The sequence below is a fragment of the Staurois parvus genome, unplaced genomic scaffold, assembly GCF_062004578.1.
Source record: "Staurois parvus isolate SC_StPar_1 unplaced genomic scaffold, SC_StPar_1.0 ptg000235l, whole genome shotgun sequence".
NCBI classification, from domain to species: domain Eukaryota; kingdom Metazoa; phylum Chordata; class Amphibia; order Anura; family Ranidae; genus Staurois; species Staurois parvus.
The window spans coordinates 5371643-5392214 of NW_028318031.1; the positions used below are offsets into that span (position 1 = coordinate 5371643).

General features: G+C 41.0%; 1 protein-coding gene across 6 annotated transcripts in view; it reads right to left on the reverse strand.

Moving 5' to 3' along the window:
• TNK2 (tyrosine kinase non receptor 2) overlaps nucleotides 1–20572 on the reverse strand; it is a 288277-nt gene that overhangs the window by 37718 nt on the left and 229987 nt on the right. For all 6 annotated transcript variants that reach the window (XM_089680116.1, XM_089680117.1, XM_089680115.1 and 3 more), the window contains 2 exons: nucleotides 15645–15839; nucleotides 2929–3020 (listed from right to left, as the gene is read on the reverse strand). In XM_089680116.1, the coding sequence (XP_089536242.1) occupies nucleotides 2929–3020; nucleotides 15645–15839 (287 nt within the window). The remainder of the gene's footprint in view (nucleotides 1–2928; nucleotides 3021–15644; nucleotides 15840–20572) is intronic.

A 20572-nucleotide genomic window follows, 5' to 3' on the forward strand; every position in this document is an offset into this window, starting at 1 on the left:
TACCAATGACGGGGCACTATTCCTCCCACTGATACCAATGATGGGGCACTAGTCCTCCCACTGACACCAATGAAGGGGGCACTATTCCTCCCACTGACACCAATGACGGGGCACTATTCCTCCCACTGATACCAATGATGGGGCACTATTCTTCCCACTGACACCAATGACGAGGCACTATTCCTCCCACTGACACCAATGACGGGGCACTATTCCTACCACTGATACCAATGACGGGGCACTATTCCTCCCACTGATACCAATGACGGGGCACTATTCCTCCCACTGACACCAATGACGCGGCACTATTCCTCCCACTGACACCAATGACGGGGCACTATTCCTCCCACTGACACCAATGACGGGGCACTATTCCTCCCACTGACACCAATGACGGGGCACTATTCCTCCCACTGACACCAATGAAGGGGGCACTATTCCTCCCACTGACACCAATGACGGGGCACTATTCCTCCCACTGATACCAATGACGGGGCACTATTCCTCCCACTGATACCAATGATGGGGCACTAGTCCTCCCACTGACACCAATGAAGGGGGCACTATTCCTCCCACTGACACCAATGACGGGGCACTATTCCTCCCACTGACACCAATGACGGGGCACTATTCCTCCCACTGACACCAATGACGGGGCACTATTCCTCCCACTGACACCAATGAAGGGGGCACTATTCCTCCCACTGACACCAATGACGGGGCACTATTCCTCCCACTGATACCAATGATGGGGCACTATTCCTCCCACTGACACCAATGACGTGGCACTATTCCTCCTACTGCAAAATTACAGTTATGAAGTAGCAACGAAAATAATTTTATGGTTGGGGGTCACCACAACATGAGGAACTGTATTAAGGGGTCGCGGCGTTAGAAAGGTTGAGAACCACTGCCCTACATGAAAAAGTGGGGGAACAATTTTATGCTGTAAAATTCACTGAAAGCTTTGCAGGTTTCTTACGTTCCATCCTGCAGGCTGTCTGAGAATCAGGCTTAGCAAGCGTTGTTTGTACTCAATCCAGAAGCAGTTGGAAAAGGAAAGGCCAGTCCGTACACCTGCCATGTAGAAATGAGCTCAAGCAACTGTGTAGCAAGCAATCCTAATAGAAGTCAATTTGAGAAAGAGATTAAAAACAAAACGGAGTAAAAAAGCTAGTAAATTAAAACATGGTTAGATGCTTCCTTAGCAGAGCTGAAGAAAAGAGGTCCATCCCCTTAGGACACTTGGAAAAAACAGAGGGTTGGCCTACAGAAATGTTTTTGTTTGTCAGCGTTCAAATCCTCCTGCAAGTTGTAATATAATGCAACAGTATCTGGCTTCCTTTGTCCCTCTATAGATGAGAAAGAGTGTTTTTTCTATGTTTGCAGTATTGTGATTTACAGTATTAGTGAAACTTACAGCGCATCCTTCACATATGTTATCCCAACAAAAAGTTTAGCTACAAGAAGACAGCGTGAGGAGACGGTCCTCACTTGGACTATTGCCCAAAATATTACAAATTAATTCTATGCTTTTTCCACTATAGTTCATTTACTACACCGCATTTTACCATTTTAGTATAATTTCAATCATCTCTGCATCATATATTTGCTTGGGTACACTGAAAAGAGAAGCTATTTCTTGCATTTTAGTAAGATGCTGAAAATACATTTATAGTGGTTCTAAAACCTAAACATTTTTTACCTTTATCCATTCCTTGCATTAAGGTAAAAAATGTTTAAGTAAAAGTATAGCCTCTCCCCATATGGAAGAAAAATATATTTGAAATATATTTTAAAAATATTCTTCCCAAATATACTGACTTATATTTGAAATGCTACAATTTTGACCATATTCAATATATTTCAATTAAAATATATATATATATATATATATATATATATATACACACACACACACACACACATATATATATATACACACACACATATACATACTGTATGTTGAAATGCATTTTTATTATAAAATATATGAAGAATATTTTTAAAAATACATTTTAAATATACTGTATGTCTTTAAAAATACAAATCTACATTTTTGGAATGCATTTACAAATATATGTAAAAATATATGTTAAAATGACTTTTTTACATGGTAACAAAATCAGAATATATTTTAAAAAAATTATATTTTTAAAAATATATTTTTTAAAAATATATTCTTCAAATTTTTTTAACATATAAAAAAGTCATTTTAACATATATTTTTACATATATTTGTAAATGCATTCCAAAAATGTAGATTTGCATTTTTTAAGACATACAGTATATTTTCAATTTATTTTTAAAAGTATTTTTCATATATTTTGTAATAAAAACGCATTTCAACATAGCGTATATATATATATTATAAATTTATTGAATTATATTTTGAAATATATTGCACATGGCCAAAATTGTAGCATTTCAAATATATGTCAATATATTTGGGAAGAATATTTAAAATATATATATTTCAAATATATTTTTCTTCCATGTGGGTCACCCCCCAGTACTTACCTGAGGCCTCACTCGATCCAGTACTGTGTCCATCTGCATCAGCTCTCTCCTCTCACTTCCCAGTCTCACAGACTATTTTGAGACAGCAGGAGCCATTGGCTCCCACTGCTGTCAGTCAAATTTTGTGATGAGGGAGCGGGGGGCGGGACCAAGTCATGCTGTCTGTCTATAGACACATACAGAGTGGCTCGGGATCGAGCCTGCAGGTGTGCCACGATACGAAGTAATAGGAAGAAGATGAGGTTCGGCGCCGATCTGTGCAATGGAATAAACCTGTTTGTTATTTTAAAAAATTAAAAGTTGAGTTTACAATCACTTTAAATTGTGGAACTGTCACTGAGAAAACCGCAAAGGCACTGAGTGATCTTGGAGAGAAACTACATTTTCACAAAGATTTAAGCTACTCACTTTTTGCCCTCCCTGGAAGTTGAGTTGGTCTAGGAGTTCCTTGATCCAGACCTAGTATATCAGGAGGATCCATGGGATTTCCCAAGTACAGCCTGTAGGGGGAAGCAGATAACATATTACAAGAAATGGCCACATGAACTTCAAAGCAACTTGAAAATACACTATATTGCCAAAAGTTTTGGAACACCCCTCCAAATCATTGGACTCAGGTGTTCCAATCACCACCTAGGCATACAGGCTGCTACTACAAACATTTGTGAAAGAATGGGTCGCTCTCAGAAGCTCAGTGAATTCAAGAGTGGTACTGTGATAGGTTGCCACCTGTGCAATAAGTCCATCCGTGAAATTTCCTTGCTACTAAATATTCCACAGTCAACAGTTAGTGGTATTATAACAAAGTGGAAACAACTGGGAACAACAGCAACTCGTAAAATGACAGAGCAGGGTCGGCATATGCTGAAGCGCTTAGTGCGCAGAAGTTGCCAACTGTCTGCAGAGTCAATAGCTAAAGACCTCCAAACTTCATGTTGCCTTCAGATTAGCACAACAACAGTGTGTAAAGAGTTTCATGGAATGGGTTTCCATGGCTGAGCAGCTGCATCCAAGCCTTACATCACCAAGTGCAATGCAAAGTGTCAAATGCAGTGGTGTAAAGCATGCTGCCACTGGACTCTAGAGCAGTGGAGATATGTTCTCTGGAGTGACAAATCTTGCTTCTGTGGCTGACAAGCCAGGAGAATGGTACTTGCCTGAAAGCATTCTTTGGTGGAGGGGGGATTATGGTGTGGGATTGGGCTTGGCCCCTTAGTGCCTGACCTCACAAATGCACTTCTGGAAGAATGGTCAAACATTCCCATAGACACACTCCTAAACCTTGTGGACAGCCTTCCCAGAAGAGTTGAAGCTGTTATAGCTGCAAAGGGTGGGCCAACTCAATATTGAATGCTACAGACTAAGATTGGGATGCAATTAAACTTCATGTGCATGTAAAGACAAGCGTCCTAATAGGTTTGGCAATAAAGTGTATGTACTAACCTTATATCGCCACCAATAATAATCCACTGACTGTCATAAAAAACTAAGCATGCCTACTAACTTTGAATAAATTAAACACAATATAATCTACCTAAAGCCTGGTATTTTACTGCTAATGTTACTATTACTCCTGTTTCTGCTGCTACTACTACAATTGATACAACTACCAGCCCTGCTGCCACTGCTACTACTCATCCTGCTGGTATTGGTATTAGTGCTTCTGCTGCTACTACTACAATTGATACAACTACCAGCCCTGCTGCCACTGCTACCACTATTCCTGCTGGTATTGGTATTAGTGCTTCTGCTGCTACTACTACAATTGATACAACTACCAGCCCTGCTGCCACTGCTACTACTCATCCTGCTGGTATTGGTATTAGTGCTTCTGCTGATACTACTACAATTGATACAACTACCAGCCCTGCTGCCACTGCTACTACTCATCCTGCTGGTATTGGTATTAGTGCTTCTGCTGCTACTACTACAATTGATACAACTACCAGCCCTGCTGCCACTGCTACTACTATTCCTGCTGGTATTGGTATTAGTGCTTCTGCTGCTACTACTACAATTGATACAACTACCAGCCCTGCTGCCACTGCTACTACTATTCCTGCTGGTATTGGTATTAGTGCTTCTGCTGCTACTACTACAATTGATACAACTACCAGCCCTGCTGCCACTGCTACTACTCATCCTGCTGGTATTGGTATTAGTGCTTCTGCTGATACTACTACAATTGATACAACTACCAGCCCTGCTGCCACTGCTACTACTCATCCTGCTGGTATTGGTATTAGTGCTTCTGCTGCTACTACTACAATTGATACAACTACCAGCCCTGCTGCCACTGCTACTACTCATCCTGCTGGTATTGGTATTAGTGCTTCTGCTGCTACTACTACAATTGATACAACTACCAGCCCTGCTGCCACTGCTACTACTATTCCTGCTGGTATTGGTATTAGTGCTTCTGCTGCTACTACTACAATTGATACAACTACCAGCCCTGCTGCCACTGCTACTACTATTCCTGCTGGTATTGGTATTAGTGCCTCTGCTGCTACTACTACAATTGATACAACTACCAGCCCTGCTGCCACTGCTACTACTATTCCTGCTGGTATTGGTATTAGTGCCTCTGCTGCTACTACTACAATTGATACAACTACCAGCCCTGCTGCCACTGCTACTACTATTCCTGCTGGTATTGGTAGTAGTGCTTCTGCTGCTACTACTACAATTGATACAACTACCAGCCCTGCTGCCACTGCTACTACTATTCCTGCTGGTATTGGTATTAGTGCTTCTGCTGATACTACTACATTTGATACAACTACCAGCCCTGCTGCCACTGCTACTACTATGCCTGCAGGTATTGGTATTAGTGCTTCTGCTGCTACTACTACAACTCTTGCTGCTGTTACCACTCTTTAGACCACCGTCTGCTGCTACTTCTAATACAGCTACTTCTAATAATATTACTATCGCTACTAATTACAATATATATTGTATATAAATGCAATGTGTTACAAATTCACTATTTCAAAAAAGCATTTTCATGTTACACTACGACAAAGCTCACCAACTTGCAAAACTGCTTAGAATATGTATCAATTTTGACAGCTGCCTAAAAGCAAGAGTCAGGGCCACCAAAAATGGGATTCATTTTCAAGCAGATCCTAAAAATGACTGAGCCACGTGGGTGAGAAATGGATGCAAGACACAAACACTTTAGGCACAGTACAAATAAAGGTAAATGCGCACATGTTAGTAGGAAAACTGTATTGAATTCAAAGAGAATCATTGTTACTAGGTTCCTGTGAAAATGCCTTTACAAGTAAGGAAAGTTTAAAACTACAGCTTGTATCCTTTGCACAAGCAAACGGCACACCAGCGCACCCAAAAAAGCTTTGATACCCACAGTGTATGTTGTATACAAATTACAACTTCACTGACATGATTCTTAAATGTGTCATCCACTGACCCACAATGCAAAGCTGCTGCCTCAACAATCTACAGCAGTGGTCTCCAAACTGCAGCCTAGGGGCCAGATATGGCCCTTTGCTTGCCTTTACCAGGCCCTTGGGGCACTCTTCCACCCACTGACACCAATGATGGGGCACTATTCCTCCCAATGATACCAATGATGGGACATATTCCTCCAAATTACACCAATGACGAGGCACTATTCCTTCCGCTGACACCAATAATAGGGCACTATTCTTCCCGCTGATAGCAATGATGGGGCACTATTCTTCCCGTTGATACCAAAGATGGGGCACTATTCTTCCCGCTGATACCAATGATGGGGCACTATTCCTCCCACTGATACCAATGATGGGGCACTATTCCTCCCACTGATACCAATGATGGGGCACTATTCCTCCCACTGATACCAATGATGGGGCACTATTCCTCCCACTGACACCAATGATGGGGCACTATTCCTCTCGCTGATACCAATGATGGGGCACTATTCCTCCCACTGATACCAATGATGGGGCACTATTCCTCCCAATGACACAAATGATGGGGCACTATTCCTCCCACTGACACCAATGATGGGGCACTATTCTTCCCGCTGATACCAAAGATGGGGCACTATTCTTCCCGCTGATACCAATGATGGGGCACTATTCCTCCCGCTGATACCAATGATGGGGCACTATTCCTCCCAATGACACAAATGATGGGGCACTATTCCTCCCACAGACACCAATGATGGGGCACTATTCCTCCCACAGACACCAATGATGGTGCCCTATTCCTCCCACTGACACCAATGATGGGGCACTATTCTTTCCACTGACGCCAGTGATGGGGCACTATTCCTCCTACTGACACCAATGATGGGGCACTATTCCTTCCACTGACACTAATGATGGGACACTATTCCTCCCACTGATACCAATGATGGGGCACTATTCCTCCCACAGACACCAATGATGGTGCCCTATTCCTCCCACTGACACCAATGATGGGGCACTATTCTTTCCACTGACGCCAGTGATGGGGCACTATTCCTCCTACTGACACCAATGATGGGGCACTATTCCTTCCACTGACACTAATGATGGGACACTATTCCTCCCACTGATACCAATGATGGGACACTATTCCTCCCACTGATACCAATGATGGGGCACTATTTTTCCCACTGACACCAATGATGGGACACTATTCCTCCCACTGATACCAATGATGGGGCACTATATTTCTTACTGACAACAATGATGGGTCACTATTCATTCCAGTGACACCAATGATGGGGCACTATTCCTTCCACTGATACTGATGATGGGGCACTATTCCTTCCACTGATACTGATGATGGGGCACTATTCCTCCCAATGACACCGATGATGGGGCATTATTCCTCACAATGATACCAATGATGGGGCACTATTCCTCCCAATGACGGGGCACTATTCCTCCCAATGACGGGGCACTATTCCTCCCAATGACGGGGCACTATTCCTCCCAATGACGGGGCACTATTCCTCCCAATGACGGGGCACTATTCCTCCCAATGACGGGGCACTATTCCTCCCAATGACGGGGCACTATTCCTCCCACTGACATCGATGATGGGGAACTATTCCTCCCACTGACACCGATGATGGGGCCCTATTCCTCCCACTGACACCAATGATGAGGCACTATTCTTCCCACTGACACCAATGATAGGGCACTATTCCTCCCACTGATACCGATGATGGAGTACTATTCCTCCCACTGATACCAATGATGGAGCACTATTCCTCCCACTGACACCAATGATGGTGCACTATTCTTCCCATTGATACCAGCAGTATTCCTCCCACAGGCACTAATGTTAGGGAACTATTCCTCCCACTGACACCAATGATAGGGCATTGTTTATGCCCAATGATGCATTTTTTACTCCCACTGGCAACAGTCTGGTCCCCACTAAAGCCCAAAGAATAGTAAACTGGCTCTTTGCTCGGAAAGTCTGGAGACCCCTGATCTACAGTATATGTACTGTATCTGCACTGAGGAATGAGCACAAGAGCACTTTATGGCTTCCTCTGTTAAATGCCAAGACTGTATCAACTGACCTGGTTCTGGTTCACTTAGTTGAACATGTTTTGCACAGAGCCTGCAGAAAGCTTGAAGTAAAATTACAGCCATCTACTACAATAGCAGTTCCGTTTTCAGTGAGTTAGGTATTACCTTGTACTCCCTAAAGGGTGCCAGAAGTGCAGCTTTTCTAATTATGACATGGATACTGATCACGTGGTGATAATAAAGACAGATTCTAAACAGCAGTTAGTTTGGTAAACGTTCTAGCAAGAAAGATAAAAATCATCAGAAAAGATTTTTAAATTCTAGCTATATACACAGTTACCTTGGACGGGTTGTTTTTTTTTTTTTTGCTTCAACCAAAATAGTTTAAAGACTGCAGAATATTTAAAGGGATCATTTTGATGCTTCAAAAACATTATATTTCGTGCATAAATTGTAAAGAAATAGAGGTACATGGGATATCCCTCTCCTGCTTAGTAATACTGCACAATGACTGTGCTTCACTGCTCCTCTCTTAAAAAGTCTGTGGATCCAGTCTAACCTGTCTGGAAAACAACAGGCTGCCTACAGGGTCAAACAAGCTCATCTCCACAGTCATTAAGCAGAGATACTAATCGTGCTCCCTGATATGCTGATGGCAGAGAGCATTTATAAATCTGTAAGGTTAGGTTCACACCTATGCAGTTTGCATTTGATCCGTTTCTGCAGTGCTTTTTGCGGTGAGTTTTTTCACATGCATTTTTGACGTGTTTCTTTTTCTCAACTTGTTGGGAAGGGTAAAATGCAAAAGGCATCAAAAACACACTACATGCTTTTCTGCAGCATCTCCAATTAAGTTTATAGAACCAAAAACGCAACGTTTTGTGTTTAAAAAAAAAAAGTCCCTTACCCTTTCCAAAAAATGCACCCGATGAAAAACGCGGAGATGTGAACCTGTCCCATAGGAAATCATGTTAAATGCACTACTGTGATTTTCTGCAGAATGCAGTGAGAAACACATAGGTGTGAACCTAGACTAAATGAGATTCAATAACCAAAATATGAAGCAACAAGCAAGTAACCATGCCAAATCCAAGCCAAAAATCACAGGGTGAAATCACAAAAAAATTCAAAACAGTACTCACTGAAAAAACTTTTCAGCTTCCCTTTAAAACAAACAAAATGTGCCTGTTCCTTCAATCAATAATTCACAATGCTATGTTTTATTTTGTTTTAAGAATCAATAATTAAATTTTTTATGTAGTGTTTATAACACCTTAGCGTACACAATGTTTTTAGTAAGGCATTCAGAAATACGGATGGGGGAGGGTGACAGTATATCATTATGGCCACTCAACAGAATTGTAAAGCATGTGATATGGCACTGAATGGATCTCTTAAACACAACATAAAATATTAAAAAAAAAATATGCTCCAGTAACATTATGATGCTGGGAGAAATGAAGGCCAAAGATTTAGAGGGACTTTTTTTAAACTAGGTGGGGGGGGGGGTAAGAGATAAGTGGAAGTGATAGCCAGCAGTCAGATGGTGATACTGGGGGCATTTTTGGTACTGCATCTAGAATACCTAATTCCATGGTGAGTAGGTTGACAAAATTCAACTGCAGCCTCAAAACTAATGAAGGAATAAAATGCACCCATACAAAATTAAAGGACATCCACACAAACGCTATCAGCCTACAGTAGCTAATAAAACGGAAGAACCGGAGATGCTTATACACAAGGAGGTTCTTGACTTTGTGGGAATATCTGAAACTTGATTTGACAGCTCACATGACTGGCTTGCCACTGTCCAGGAATATTCCTTGAATTGGAGGGACAGGGAGTGTGTGTGTGGATATCAGTATATCAAGGATGATTTATTACTGGTCATGAGTGACAACATTGCTAATGGGGCAAGGGAGGAGGTGGAATCCTTGTGGCTAGAGCTTCAAAGAGAAGAAAAGAAAAAAAAAAGGGAAATTAATAGTGGTTGTATGTTACAGGCCCTCTAACCTGAAGGATAAAGAGGAATCTGACCTCCTGTCACAGTTAGGATTGGCGGTGAGGCAGGGGAATGTTATTATAATGGAGGACTTCAATTATCCAGACATCACCTGGGCATCATGTAAGGCTTGTCATTCCTTAAATGTCCTGAAGGAAAACTTCATGTGTCAATTGGTGGATGCCCTGACCAGCAATAATGCATTGCTAGATCTAGTAATTACAAATAACACTGGTCTAATCGCAGATGTGGAAATTCAGGACAACTTAGGGAATAGCGATTACGGGGTAAATACATTCAGTATAAATCACAGGAAAAGGAGACATGAGGGTAGTGCACGAACACAAAATTTAAAAAAAAGACAACATTTCTAAATTGTGCTCAATACTGTAAGATAATAAATGGGAAAAAAAATTCTAGAAACAATGAACACTGAGGAAAAATGGGAGTGCTTTAAGAACGTTTTAAATAAAGGCATTAGCCAGTGCATTCCAATGGGCAACAAAGAGAGCCACGGTTAACCATGAGTAGCTAAACTTTAATGTAAAAAGGTATATAAAAGAGAAAAATGGCCTTCAAAATATATAAGGTTGAGGGGTCATTGTCAGCATTCCAGCACTACAAGCAATGCAATAAGAAATGTAAGAGTGCAATCAGGACAACTAAAAAAAAAAGACCACGAGAGACACATAGCAGAGAAGGATGAAACAAATACCCAAAATTGTTCGAAATATATTAATAGTAAGAAAGGTAGGTCAGAGCATATTGGCCCCATTAAGGATGATCAAGGGAAGTTGGTTACAAATGACAAGGAGAAGGCAACTGTACTGAATGTATTCTTCTCCTAAGTTTTTACAAAGGGTGTATAAAGGGTATAGTAATTAAGACTGTATCGATAGTAACACGTCACTGAATGTATTCTTGTAGCTACAGAAGTCAGTGGGACTGATTTACATAAACTGGAGAGTGCAAAATCTGCTGCAGCTGTGCATGGTAGCCAATCAGCTTTTAACTTCAGCTTGTTCAATTAAACTTTGACAAAAAAAACCTGGAAGGTTTCTACGTAGCGCAACACCGCACCAGATTCTGCACTCTCCAGCTTTAGTAAATCAACCCCAGTCCAGTGTCTGAAAAAGACTTGAAAAACCTAACATAAATACATTACCAGGACTGGATGGCTTACACCCAAGAGTCCTCAAAGCCAGGTAATAGCAAGACGATTATTCCTAATTTTTATGGACAGCTTAGTGATCAGAATGATATGAGCTCTTTCACAAAAAGCCAAAAAGTGATACCAATATTTTAAAAAGGACAGCGATATATACCTGGAAACTACAGGCCAGTCAGTCTGACATAGACAGTATGTAAATTATTGGAGGGGATGATAAGGGACTATTATAAAAGAATGAACACAGTATCATTAGCAGTAATCAGCATTGATTTACAAAAGGTTTTTCTTGCCAGACCACTCTATTAACTTTCTATGAGGAAGTGAGCTATTATATGGATAGAGGAAAACCTGCAGACATGGTGGATCTGGATTTTGCAAAGTATTAGATACAGTTCCCCATAAACACTTATTTTGAGGGCCGTTGGCATGGACCTTAAACAGGGCTTGACAAATTTGCTTTCAATCTGGGAGCCAGCTAAAAAAGGAGCCAGTTTTTTAGCGTAGCATGGGTTGTCAGCATCCACTGGAAGGCAAGTAATTTGCGCCCCCTAACTTACTTACAGCAAAGTGACCAGCCAATAACTCCGATGTAATGCGATTAAGTCAGGGTAATAGGCTGGCTGGAAAAAATGACAATAAAAACCTGTTATGGGGGAAACTCCTCATTATTATGCCGATTGCCCTCTCACCAGTTTTCACAAAATGGCGACCTACGGCCTGGGATTTGTCAAGCCCTGCCTCAGGGTATGTATCTGGATAGAAAGTCGGTTACAGAGGCATGTCTCTGGTGGTGATAAATAGCGTGTACTCAGAATCGTCTGGAGTGGTAACTGGGGTGCCCCTAGAATCTGTCATGGGACCAATTCTGTTAATTTATTCATAAATGATTGGCATGAATAGCTCACTTTAAGTATTTGCTGATGATACAAAGCTAAGCAGGGCAATAACTTCACATCAGGATATAGAAACTTTACAAGAAGACCCCAATAAAATAAAGGGCAACTACATGTCAAATGAGGTTTATTGTTGAAAAATTTAAAGTAATGCACTTGGGGGCTAAAAATATGAATGCAAGTTACTCGCTAGAGGGAGAACCTTTGAGGCAATCCAGGATGGAAAAGGATCTAGGGGTTCTAGTAGATCACAGGCTCAGCAATTGCATGTAATGCCAAGCTGCAGCAAGCAGAATATTAATGTGCATTAAAGAGAATATTTACTATATAGCTAAAACTATAATTATACCACTTTACAAAACTCTGGTCTGGCTGCATCTTGAGTATGCCATCCAGTTCTGGTCACCAGACCTCAAGATGGATGTGCTGGAACTGGAGAGAGTCCAGAGAAGTGCAGCAAAGCTAATAAGGGAACTGGAGGACCTCAGTTACGAGGAACGACTACAAGTATTAAACGTATTCTCCATGGGAAAGAGATGCTTGAGAGGAGACATGTGAGAAATATACAAATGCCTCATTGGCGATTCTAGCATAGATAAAAAACTATTCAACGTCAGGGAACTTAAGAAAACATGCAGCCACTCAATGAAATTGGAGTAGAAGAGGTTTAACCATAAACTTTGTATTGGGGGTTCCTTACATTCACAGCAGTAAGGATGTGGCACTCCTTCCACAATCAGTGGTCAGTGGGAAGTGTCAATCGTTTCAAAAAGCTCTTAGATGGGCATCTTAACGAATGCAATATACAGGGATATGGGAATTGGTATTGACATAAACACCGTTGAACACACAGGTTGAACTTGTTGGACTGCTGACTTTATTCAGTCTTACTATGTAACACATTGCTCTGCACACATGGCTGTATGAGTGTGACAGGCACAGTAATGCACCGTCACTCACCTCAGCCACATGATTTGCTCTATATCCCTGTGTCTCATACAACACAGTCTTACACTCATGCATGTTGTGTGACCCACCCCATGTTTGGAATTTAATATAACTGCCTTTTAAACTGTTACAGAATGCACAAATGTTTGCTGTAAGAACTAGTAAACATGTCAAGTGTGAGCTAGAGCTAGACATAAACACAGATGTTAGTCAAAACAGTCGCAAATAACAGGAACTTCCCTCCTGTACTAAGGTAAATGGAAAATTGCACAGCATTAGGCTGAAACTACACTTTGCGATTATTGCTTATTTTAATTTTTTATCGTATATTATGTATGGTATAGAAAGATTATATTGACCTTGGTTCACCATACTTCAGTTGCACTTAAGGAACTCTGTGCCTAAAGTTGATCTGCGGAAAAAAACAATATTGGGGCACTAGCTAGGTAGTAACTATATCAAACCACTAATGATGTGTGTCCCAATCATGACTACTGCTTCATTCCAGAAAACCATTAGACTCATGCACTAGATATTCCACTAAGGGGATGCCTTGGGTACTTAACAAGGTAAGCACAGAGGCTAGAACCTTGGTGAACACATGGGGTGTGGCAGATAAGCCACAAGTGTTAGGGATCCACAGTAAAGCAAAAGAATCACTGGTGTGCTGGAAAAATTGGGACATGCAAGCACACATCCATATCTATAAAGGCCAGAAAGTCTCCTTGATGGAGGGAGGTTGTGACAAGCCTAGTGGATTGCATGCTGAATTTTGGCTTCAGATAGGGGACTTTCCGAGCCTTGAGATCCAGCATGGGGTAGGTACCCCCTTTTGTTTTGGGAACTGCAAAAAAAGGTGGACATAAAATATTTGAAACTTTTCTGCCACAGGAACTGGGACAATAACCTCTTGACCCAGAACATCTGCAAGGGCTATATGGAGGTCTGCTGATCTTTCCAGTGACACAAGAATGTTGGAAGACATGAAGCGGAAAGGGGTTGAGAGCAGAATTTAGTTTGTAGCCCCTGGCAACCACCCTCCATACACAGGGTCTGAAATACCCAGGTGTCCACAAATGCTAACAGACACCCCCCATTGTAGAAAGTGGGGGTGTCCCTTTATGATGAATAGGACTTGTTTGCAGGTTTAGGGGAATTAAAAGCCCAGGTGTTATAATTGAACTGGGCTTCTGGTTTGGGTCTGGCCTCACAGGCCCCACAACCATGGCAGGTTTCAATGTAGGGACTGCCAAAGAAACAAGGTCTTGAAAAGAATCTCCTAACTTTTATCAATTGGATCCTTAAACAACGGCACATTTTCTACAGGAATTGTTCTGAAGGGAGAAGACACTGAGGCAAGCTTGTGGCCTCTGTGGTAAGGGTCAACAATCAAAGTCAAAATCATTGAGAAGATAGGGTTAAGTTGCTCCTGGTGCTCTGCCAAAACACCAGAGGATGTGTAAAGTGTTTGGTAGCTAACTAAGACAGTATAGAAAGGTCACACTCCAATCAGGCCCTGCAATTGGGTATGGCCTCTAAAGCTATTACTGAGGATATGTCAATCAGAATAGATGCAAGAACAGGTCAGCTCAAGCAGCCTGTAGAGAAGTTTTGAATGAAGAGAAATAATCTTTGAAAAAAAATATGACTAGCTTTTCTAAGGAGAGAAAAGGCGTCCATCCACATACAACACTAGCATAAAACTGAGGCAAGGTGGGAGGAGTTATATCAGGCTGCCCACTGTTTATTTTTTGTTTTTCAGTGTCCAAATCCTGCTGTAGGCAGCAGTATAATCCAATTCTCTATGAATTATGTGTCTCTCAATGTAAGAGAAAGAAAATGGACTGTACATTTAAGGGTTATTGCAGTTAGACAACTGTCAGTCTGCAATATCACCACCATTATCTAAAATTTCTGAAATGTCACCTAGTCCTTCTATTGCACCCAAAGCTCAAATGTGCTGAGATATTCAGATATTGGACATTAAGTTTCACTTCCATTAAAGGAGCAGTGATAAATTAGTTTATGATAAGATATCAGATGTATATGAAAGAATATCCACAATTCCTACTGGAAAGGAGAAATGCTTTAGTAGTCCAGGTGTTTGAGCATTGTATCGAATCAACCTTGTTTAATGTACCCAACATGCATTGCTTTACATATTACCTTGGCTCATGCATCAAAAGCAATATAAGGTTAATGATTACTCATAGCTAATACAGTTTCATCTTTAGCTTTTCTAGGGTGGACTAAACACAAAAGTAAAATGGTGACTACTGATTATGGCCAACAAACACAATTCAAATCCTAGAGACTTATACAGGAAGTCCAATGTGCACACCGGTTGATTAGGTAGTACAGAGCACAGTTATGTCCTTTTTTTTGACCTTTTAAATAATCAATTCCCTTAATGCAATTTACTCATTTCACATCCCTTCTTGCCTCTAAAAGCATTTATTGTGCAAACGTATTCAACCCCATAACTATCAGCCTAACTACCTTTATCCAGCTTGTATTGTGAATTCCTACTATGCTAGAATGTCAGATGATTTAGTGTCTTCAATAGGACTTGAAAGGCAAAGAACATTACAATTTACATCAAATAGAAAGAAAATACAGTTTTTGAAACTTACTCATCAATCCTGTCAGGGAAGCCCCAGCAGTGAGCAGGCACAGTATCTCCATGACCAGTGTGGATAAAGCTGTTCTTTAGAGGCCGGCTAATATCATGAGCAGACAGTCCAGCCACAGATGTCACAGTATTGCGTGGAAATTGACCAACCTTCAATGTTCTCTTGTCCTGACCTCTCCACCAATAATTCTCTGCCCTGTGGAACAGACAAATGTCATGGCACAAGAAAAGAAAAAATTAACAGGTTTCTCTCAGCAAAAGTAATACCTACTGGGGGGTTATGAGTACAAGGAAAACCACAAAGGAAATGCTGTCTACTCACTTCTTTCTTGGCTCACCATAAGAACACAGTAACCACAGCTTCTAGCAGATGTCTGTATCCTCAGTAGTACAGGTTTATAAGACTGGAGTGGTTACGTGTTCAGTTTGTAAGATTAACCATTTGGCCAATTAACACGTGGGTGCATGCATAGTAAAGACTGAGTCAGCCTGTCTTCCTGTCATCCCCAGAGAGGCACGCACAGACACAGCACAATCCGTGAAATGTTCAGATGTCACAAGCACTCCTTCCTGCCTCCTCTGGAATTTCTTCGCTCTTTCACTAATTACCTGGCTCAGAACGTCAGCAACATGAGGGGGCAATGGGCAAGATATGACAGGTATCCTCCTATTACTAGGGCTAATCAAATAAAGTCAAACGGAAATGCAGCCCCACTTAATGTGGCAGGACACTACAACAGTTTGTCTCCCACACAACTTGCCATGGAGAACAAGCCATAAAACCCCTTATCATAATTCACTGAACAATCCATGTGCAACTACAACTAATTTAATGACATGTATACCTTGTATAGTTCAAGATATGCAGAGAACATTGCTAATATGTGTGCGAGAACTGCCATAAAAAATGTCACCAAACAAGGGTGTGGGACAGTGCAGGACAGAATTTCAGGATAGACGTGACAAGTAAGAAAACACTGACTTAATTCATATTCAGGTAAAAGTTATCATTCTCAAAAACTTTACTAGATGCTGTGAAATTAAAGCTATGCCCAAGGGAAAGTTATCTAATGGCACAGCACTACAAATGTTTCAGAAATTTGTAGAAAGTTCTGTACTATTCTAACAATCATGAGCAATTTCTGTTCTATTGCTCCCTTGTGTCCAACTATTACAAGAAATACAGAAAATATTTGTAAACACACAAAGAAAACTAATTCATACATGTCTAAATTGGCACTATGGATTACGTTGAATCTTAAATGTCAGCATAAGAAGACTTTACACTAATGGGCATCTATTAATTCAGTGCTACATGTGTGTATGCTTGTAAAAACATAATCAGACAGCTATTGACAGCAAGTCCCAGTAGGTGATTATAAGCTAGTTTTAAGGTAATCATTTTCAGCTCTACCAGATGTTATTAGAAGATTACTTACACAGCCCCAGAGAATGAAATGCAACCTGTGTCCCCTGTTCTGACAGGACTTGTGTCCCTGCTGTTCTTACACCTCTTTCCCCTCCCCCCCTCCCCACTTGTAACCCATCCCTTCTCTGAAGATCAGCTCACCTGCCCCCGCTGTGTGGCTGCCAGCAGGAATGGGAGCTGTGTGTGGGTGTGTAAGAGTGTATCTAAGCTGCAGCACGCCATTGGTACACAGGCCGGGTCAAAGGAAATGAGTGCATTTAAGTTCATTGTTCTGTGTTTAACCCATTCTTTGGCAACCACTGATTTCATCAGAACCACACAGCACTGAGTAATACCTGCTGTAATACAAGCTGATAACAAAGTCAGTATATTCCCAAAAAAGAAAAATGAAAGAGAAAAATGTTATAAATATTAGGTAACTAAAATGCTGCAATAATTACTTGATATAGTATAAATTACTGGGTATATCTGAACACTGCAACTGATTTCATATATTCCTGGTACAATAAAAACCTTCACTATGGACACCATATAGGTCACTGTGTCTGAAAGTGACTACACACGACCTATGCTTGATTTATTCTGTAGTAGGCTTAGGAAACATATATTACTAAACTGGTTAAAAGGATACGTTTTATTTTAAAAAATGCACATCATTTTTGCAGGTAAAAAAATGTGCATTTATTCTTTTTTTATACTGATGCTTGTAAAGTATTGCACTCGTGATCAGAAGATTATGGGTGCAATGCTAGGAACCTGCAGACTCTGAATACACTAGCACGGGCATGTAGCTACTGAATTGTAGGAAGAATCAATGAACCACAAGAGCACTCACCAGCTTCCTTGCAGTTCATTAAGAACTAAAAGCCATCAGCTGTAGTGCCCGACGGTACTTGTAGTTCATTCATTCATAGAACTCTGTCATGTGGGTGGCGCCACGCTGTTTTTAAATTGTGACAGCAGGTGTGGGGAGAAGATCCCCCACCTGTTGTGACAGGGAGGGGGGAACGGGGGAAGAGGAGGCAGGGGATGGAACATGTTACATGTACCACCCTAAATACGGTAACATGTTCCAAAGGCATATTTATCCTTTAAGCAGGAGAAGCAGAGAAAAGTTTTTTGCCCATATGCTTTAAGAACAAACTGACATTGATCCAGATATGCTCTGTATTAGGCAGTAAACCTGTTCTGTGTAAGACCGAAAACTGAAACCTTACATTTACACTTTGAGATCAAAAGAATCATTAAGATACATTTATACCACACAACCCCATAACTGACCATTGTATAGCTTTTTTTACAGTACTGGCAACAGCTGTGCACTATAATGGATTAAATGCACTCTTTTAGACACACAGCCTTCCCACTTAAACCTTGCCAACATGGCACTGAAGTATGGCGCAGAAACAATTGCTGACACTCTAACAACCCCCCCCCCCCCCCTTTTCTTCCAAGATGTTTCATGTAAAAATGCATGGGACGGGCTGGGAACTTCTACCACAGTTTACTAATCTGCAGAACAAGACACTTGTATAGACTTGAAGGAAGTGGTTGCCATTTTACTTTGCTTAATAGACATTTGGGGAGATTTACTAAAACTGGTGCACTCAGAATCTGGTGCAGCTGTGCATGGTAGCCAATCAGCTTCTAACTTCAGATTTTGAATTAGGCTTTAACAATAAAATCTGGAAGCTGATTGATTTTTATGTAGAGCTGCACCAGATTTGGCACTCTCCAGTTCTAGCAAATAACCACTATATTTTCCAACTGACCCTCATATGAAGGTACTGTCCCTCCTTAAGAGATGAGTTTCTTTTTCCTTTTCATTTGTCCCAGTGTTGGTCTGATGTAAAATACTATTTAACTACAATACAGTATAGGATCCGATAAGCTACACTGAATCTTACATACTGTACCACCTTTAAATAATTGCATTATTTATTTTGAAAAGCCAGCATACTTGAAAGAATGGTGCAAAAGCAGTTGTGAGTTTAAACAACCATTTGTTGTGTATTTGTTCTTCACTTTATCTATTTCAGGTACTTATATAGCACCGTCAATTTACGCAGGGCTTTACGTATATATATTGTACATTCACATCAGTCCCTAATCCTCAAGGGGAGTACAATCTAAGGTCCCTAACTTACATTCATACATACACATACTAGGGCCAATTTAGACAGGATCCAATTAACCTAACAGCATGTCTTTGGAGGGTGGGAGGAAACCAGAGTACCCGGAGGAAACCCACACAGACACAGGGAGAACATGCAAACTCCAGACAGGTGGTGCTGTGGTTGGGATTCGAACCAACGACCCTAGTGCTGCCAGGCAGAAGTGCTAGCCATTTAGCCACTGTGCTGCCCAATGGCATGCGTAGCAGCAGCATGTCCTTTGGTTACATACAGTACGTTGTATTAAAAGGTGTCCCTCAATCTCATTTCAAAAGGTTAGAAGGTATGTTGAGAGACTTAAGGGAAACTTGTAGTTAGAGAACTAGGAAGCTGCCATTAAAAATGCTAGCTCTCTGGCTGTCATGTTGATCCAATGGATTCATTACTTTGAGGCACTGACCCACAACAAGTTTACAGATCAGTTCTTATTTCTCTCTTTCTACTCTGTGTTCTTGTTCTAGGTCAGTGACTCAAAAAATACTGAGGACATAGACAGACAGGCATCAGTTATTTTAAAGCTGGCCACTCACATTACAATCCAATTGTACAATCTATGCAAAATAATTGATCAGATTTAACAGTCATTACATAAAGCAATGGGATGCCTAAACAATCCATTGCATTTTTATCAGATCAGGGAGGTCCACATACTACACAGCTGGTAAGTTTAAAAGGATATTGTACAGTACATTCAGAATGTAATGTGTGTGGCCAGCTTTAGAAGGAGGTCAGCAAAGGCAACCCCTTTATTTTCCTACAGGGATCTTTTAAAATAGTTACCTGAAATTATCCCCAATCTGCCCAAACCAGAAGAGGAGCAAATTGATTTATACAGCTATATTTACTCAATGCTTCCACCTGCTCCATAAAGAATTGTGTTCAAAAATTCACTTTTGTAATAAATGTTCATAAAACAGGATCTTAACTTCCTGATGCAGAGAACTATAATGCTTGCAGAAGGACTTTAAAGATAAAAATGGGAGTTCCAGCAGGTATAAATGTAGGAAAACCACTTTGCTTATCATGAAATTGAAGCACTCTTTGTATATACCTGTTTGGGTTGTGGCTTAGAACTAAAATATATCTTGGATGACCACATGTAATATAATGGTGCTGCTATGAAACAACAGCTTCTCACAGTTGTCAGTTAGGTTACAGGTATGGCAGTGTGTGTGTGTGTGTCAGTTAATCTGTGCACACATACTCAAGCTGGGCTGCAGTTATCAGTCTACTCAGCCTGTCCCTGACGCCCGGGCACAATTACGAGGTGTGGTTGTGATGGGCGCTCCTCCATGACTCACATGTAGCTCTCCACCCAGACCTGAT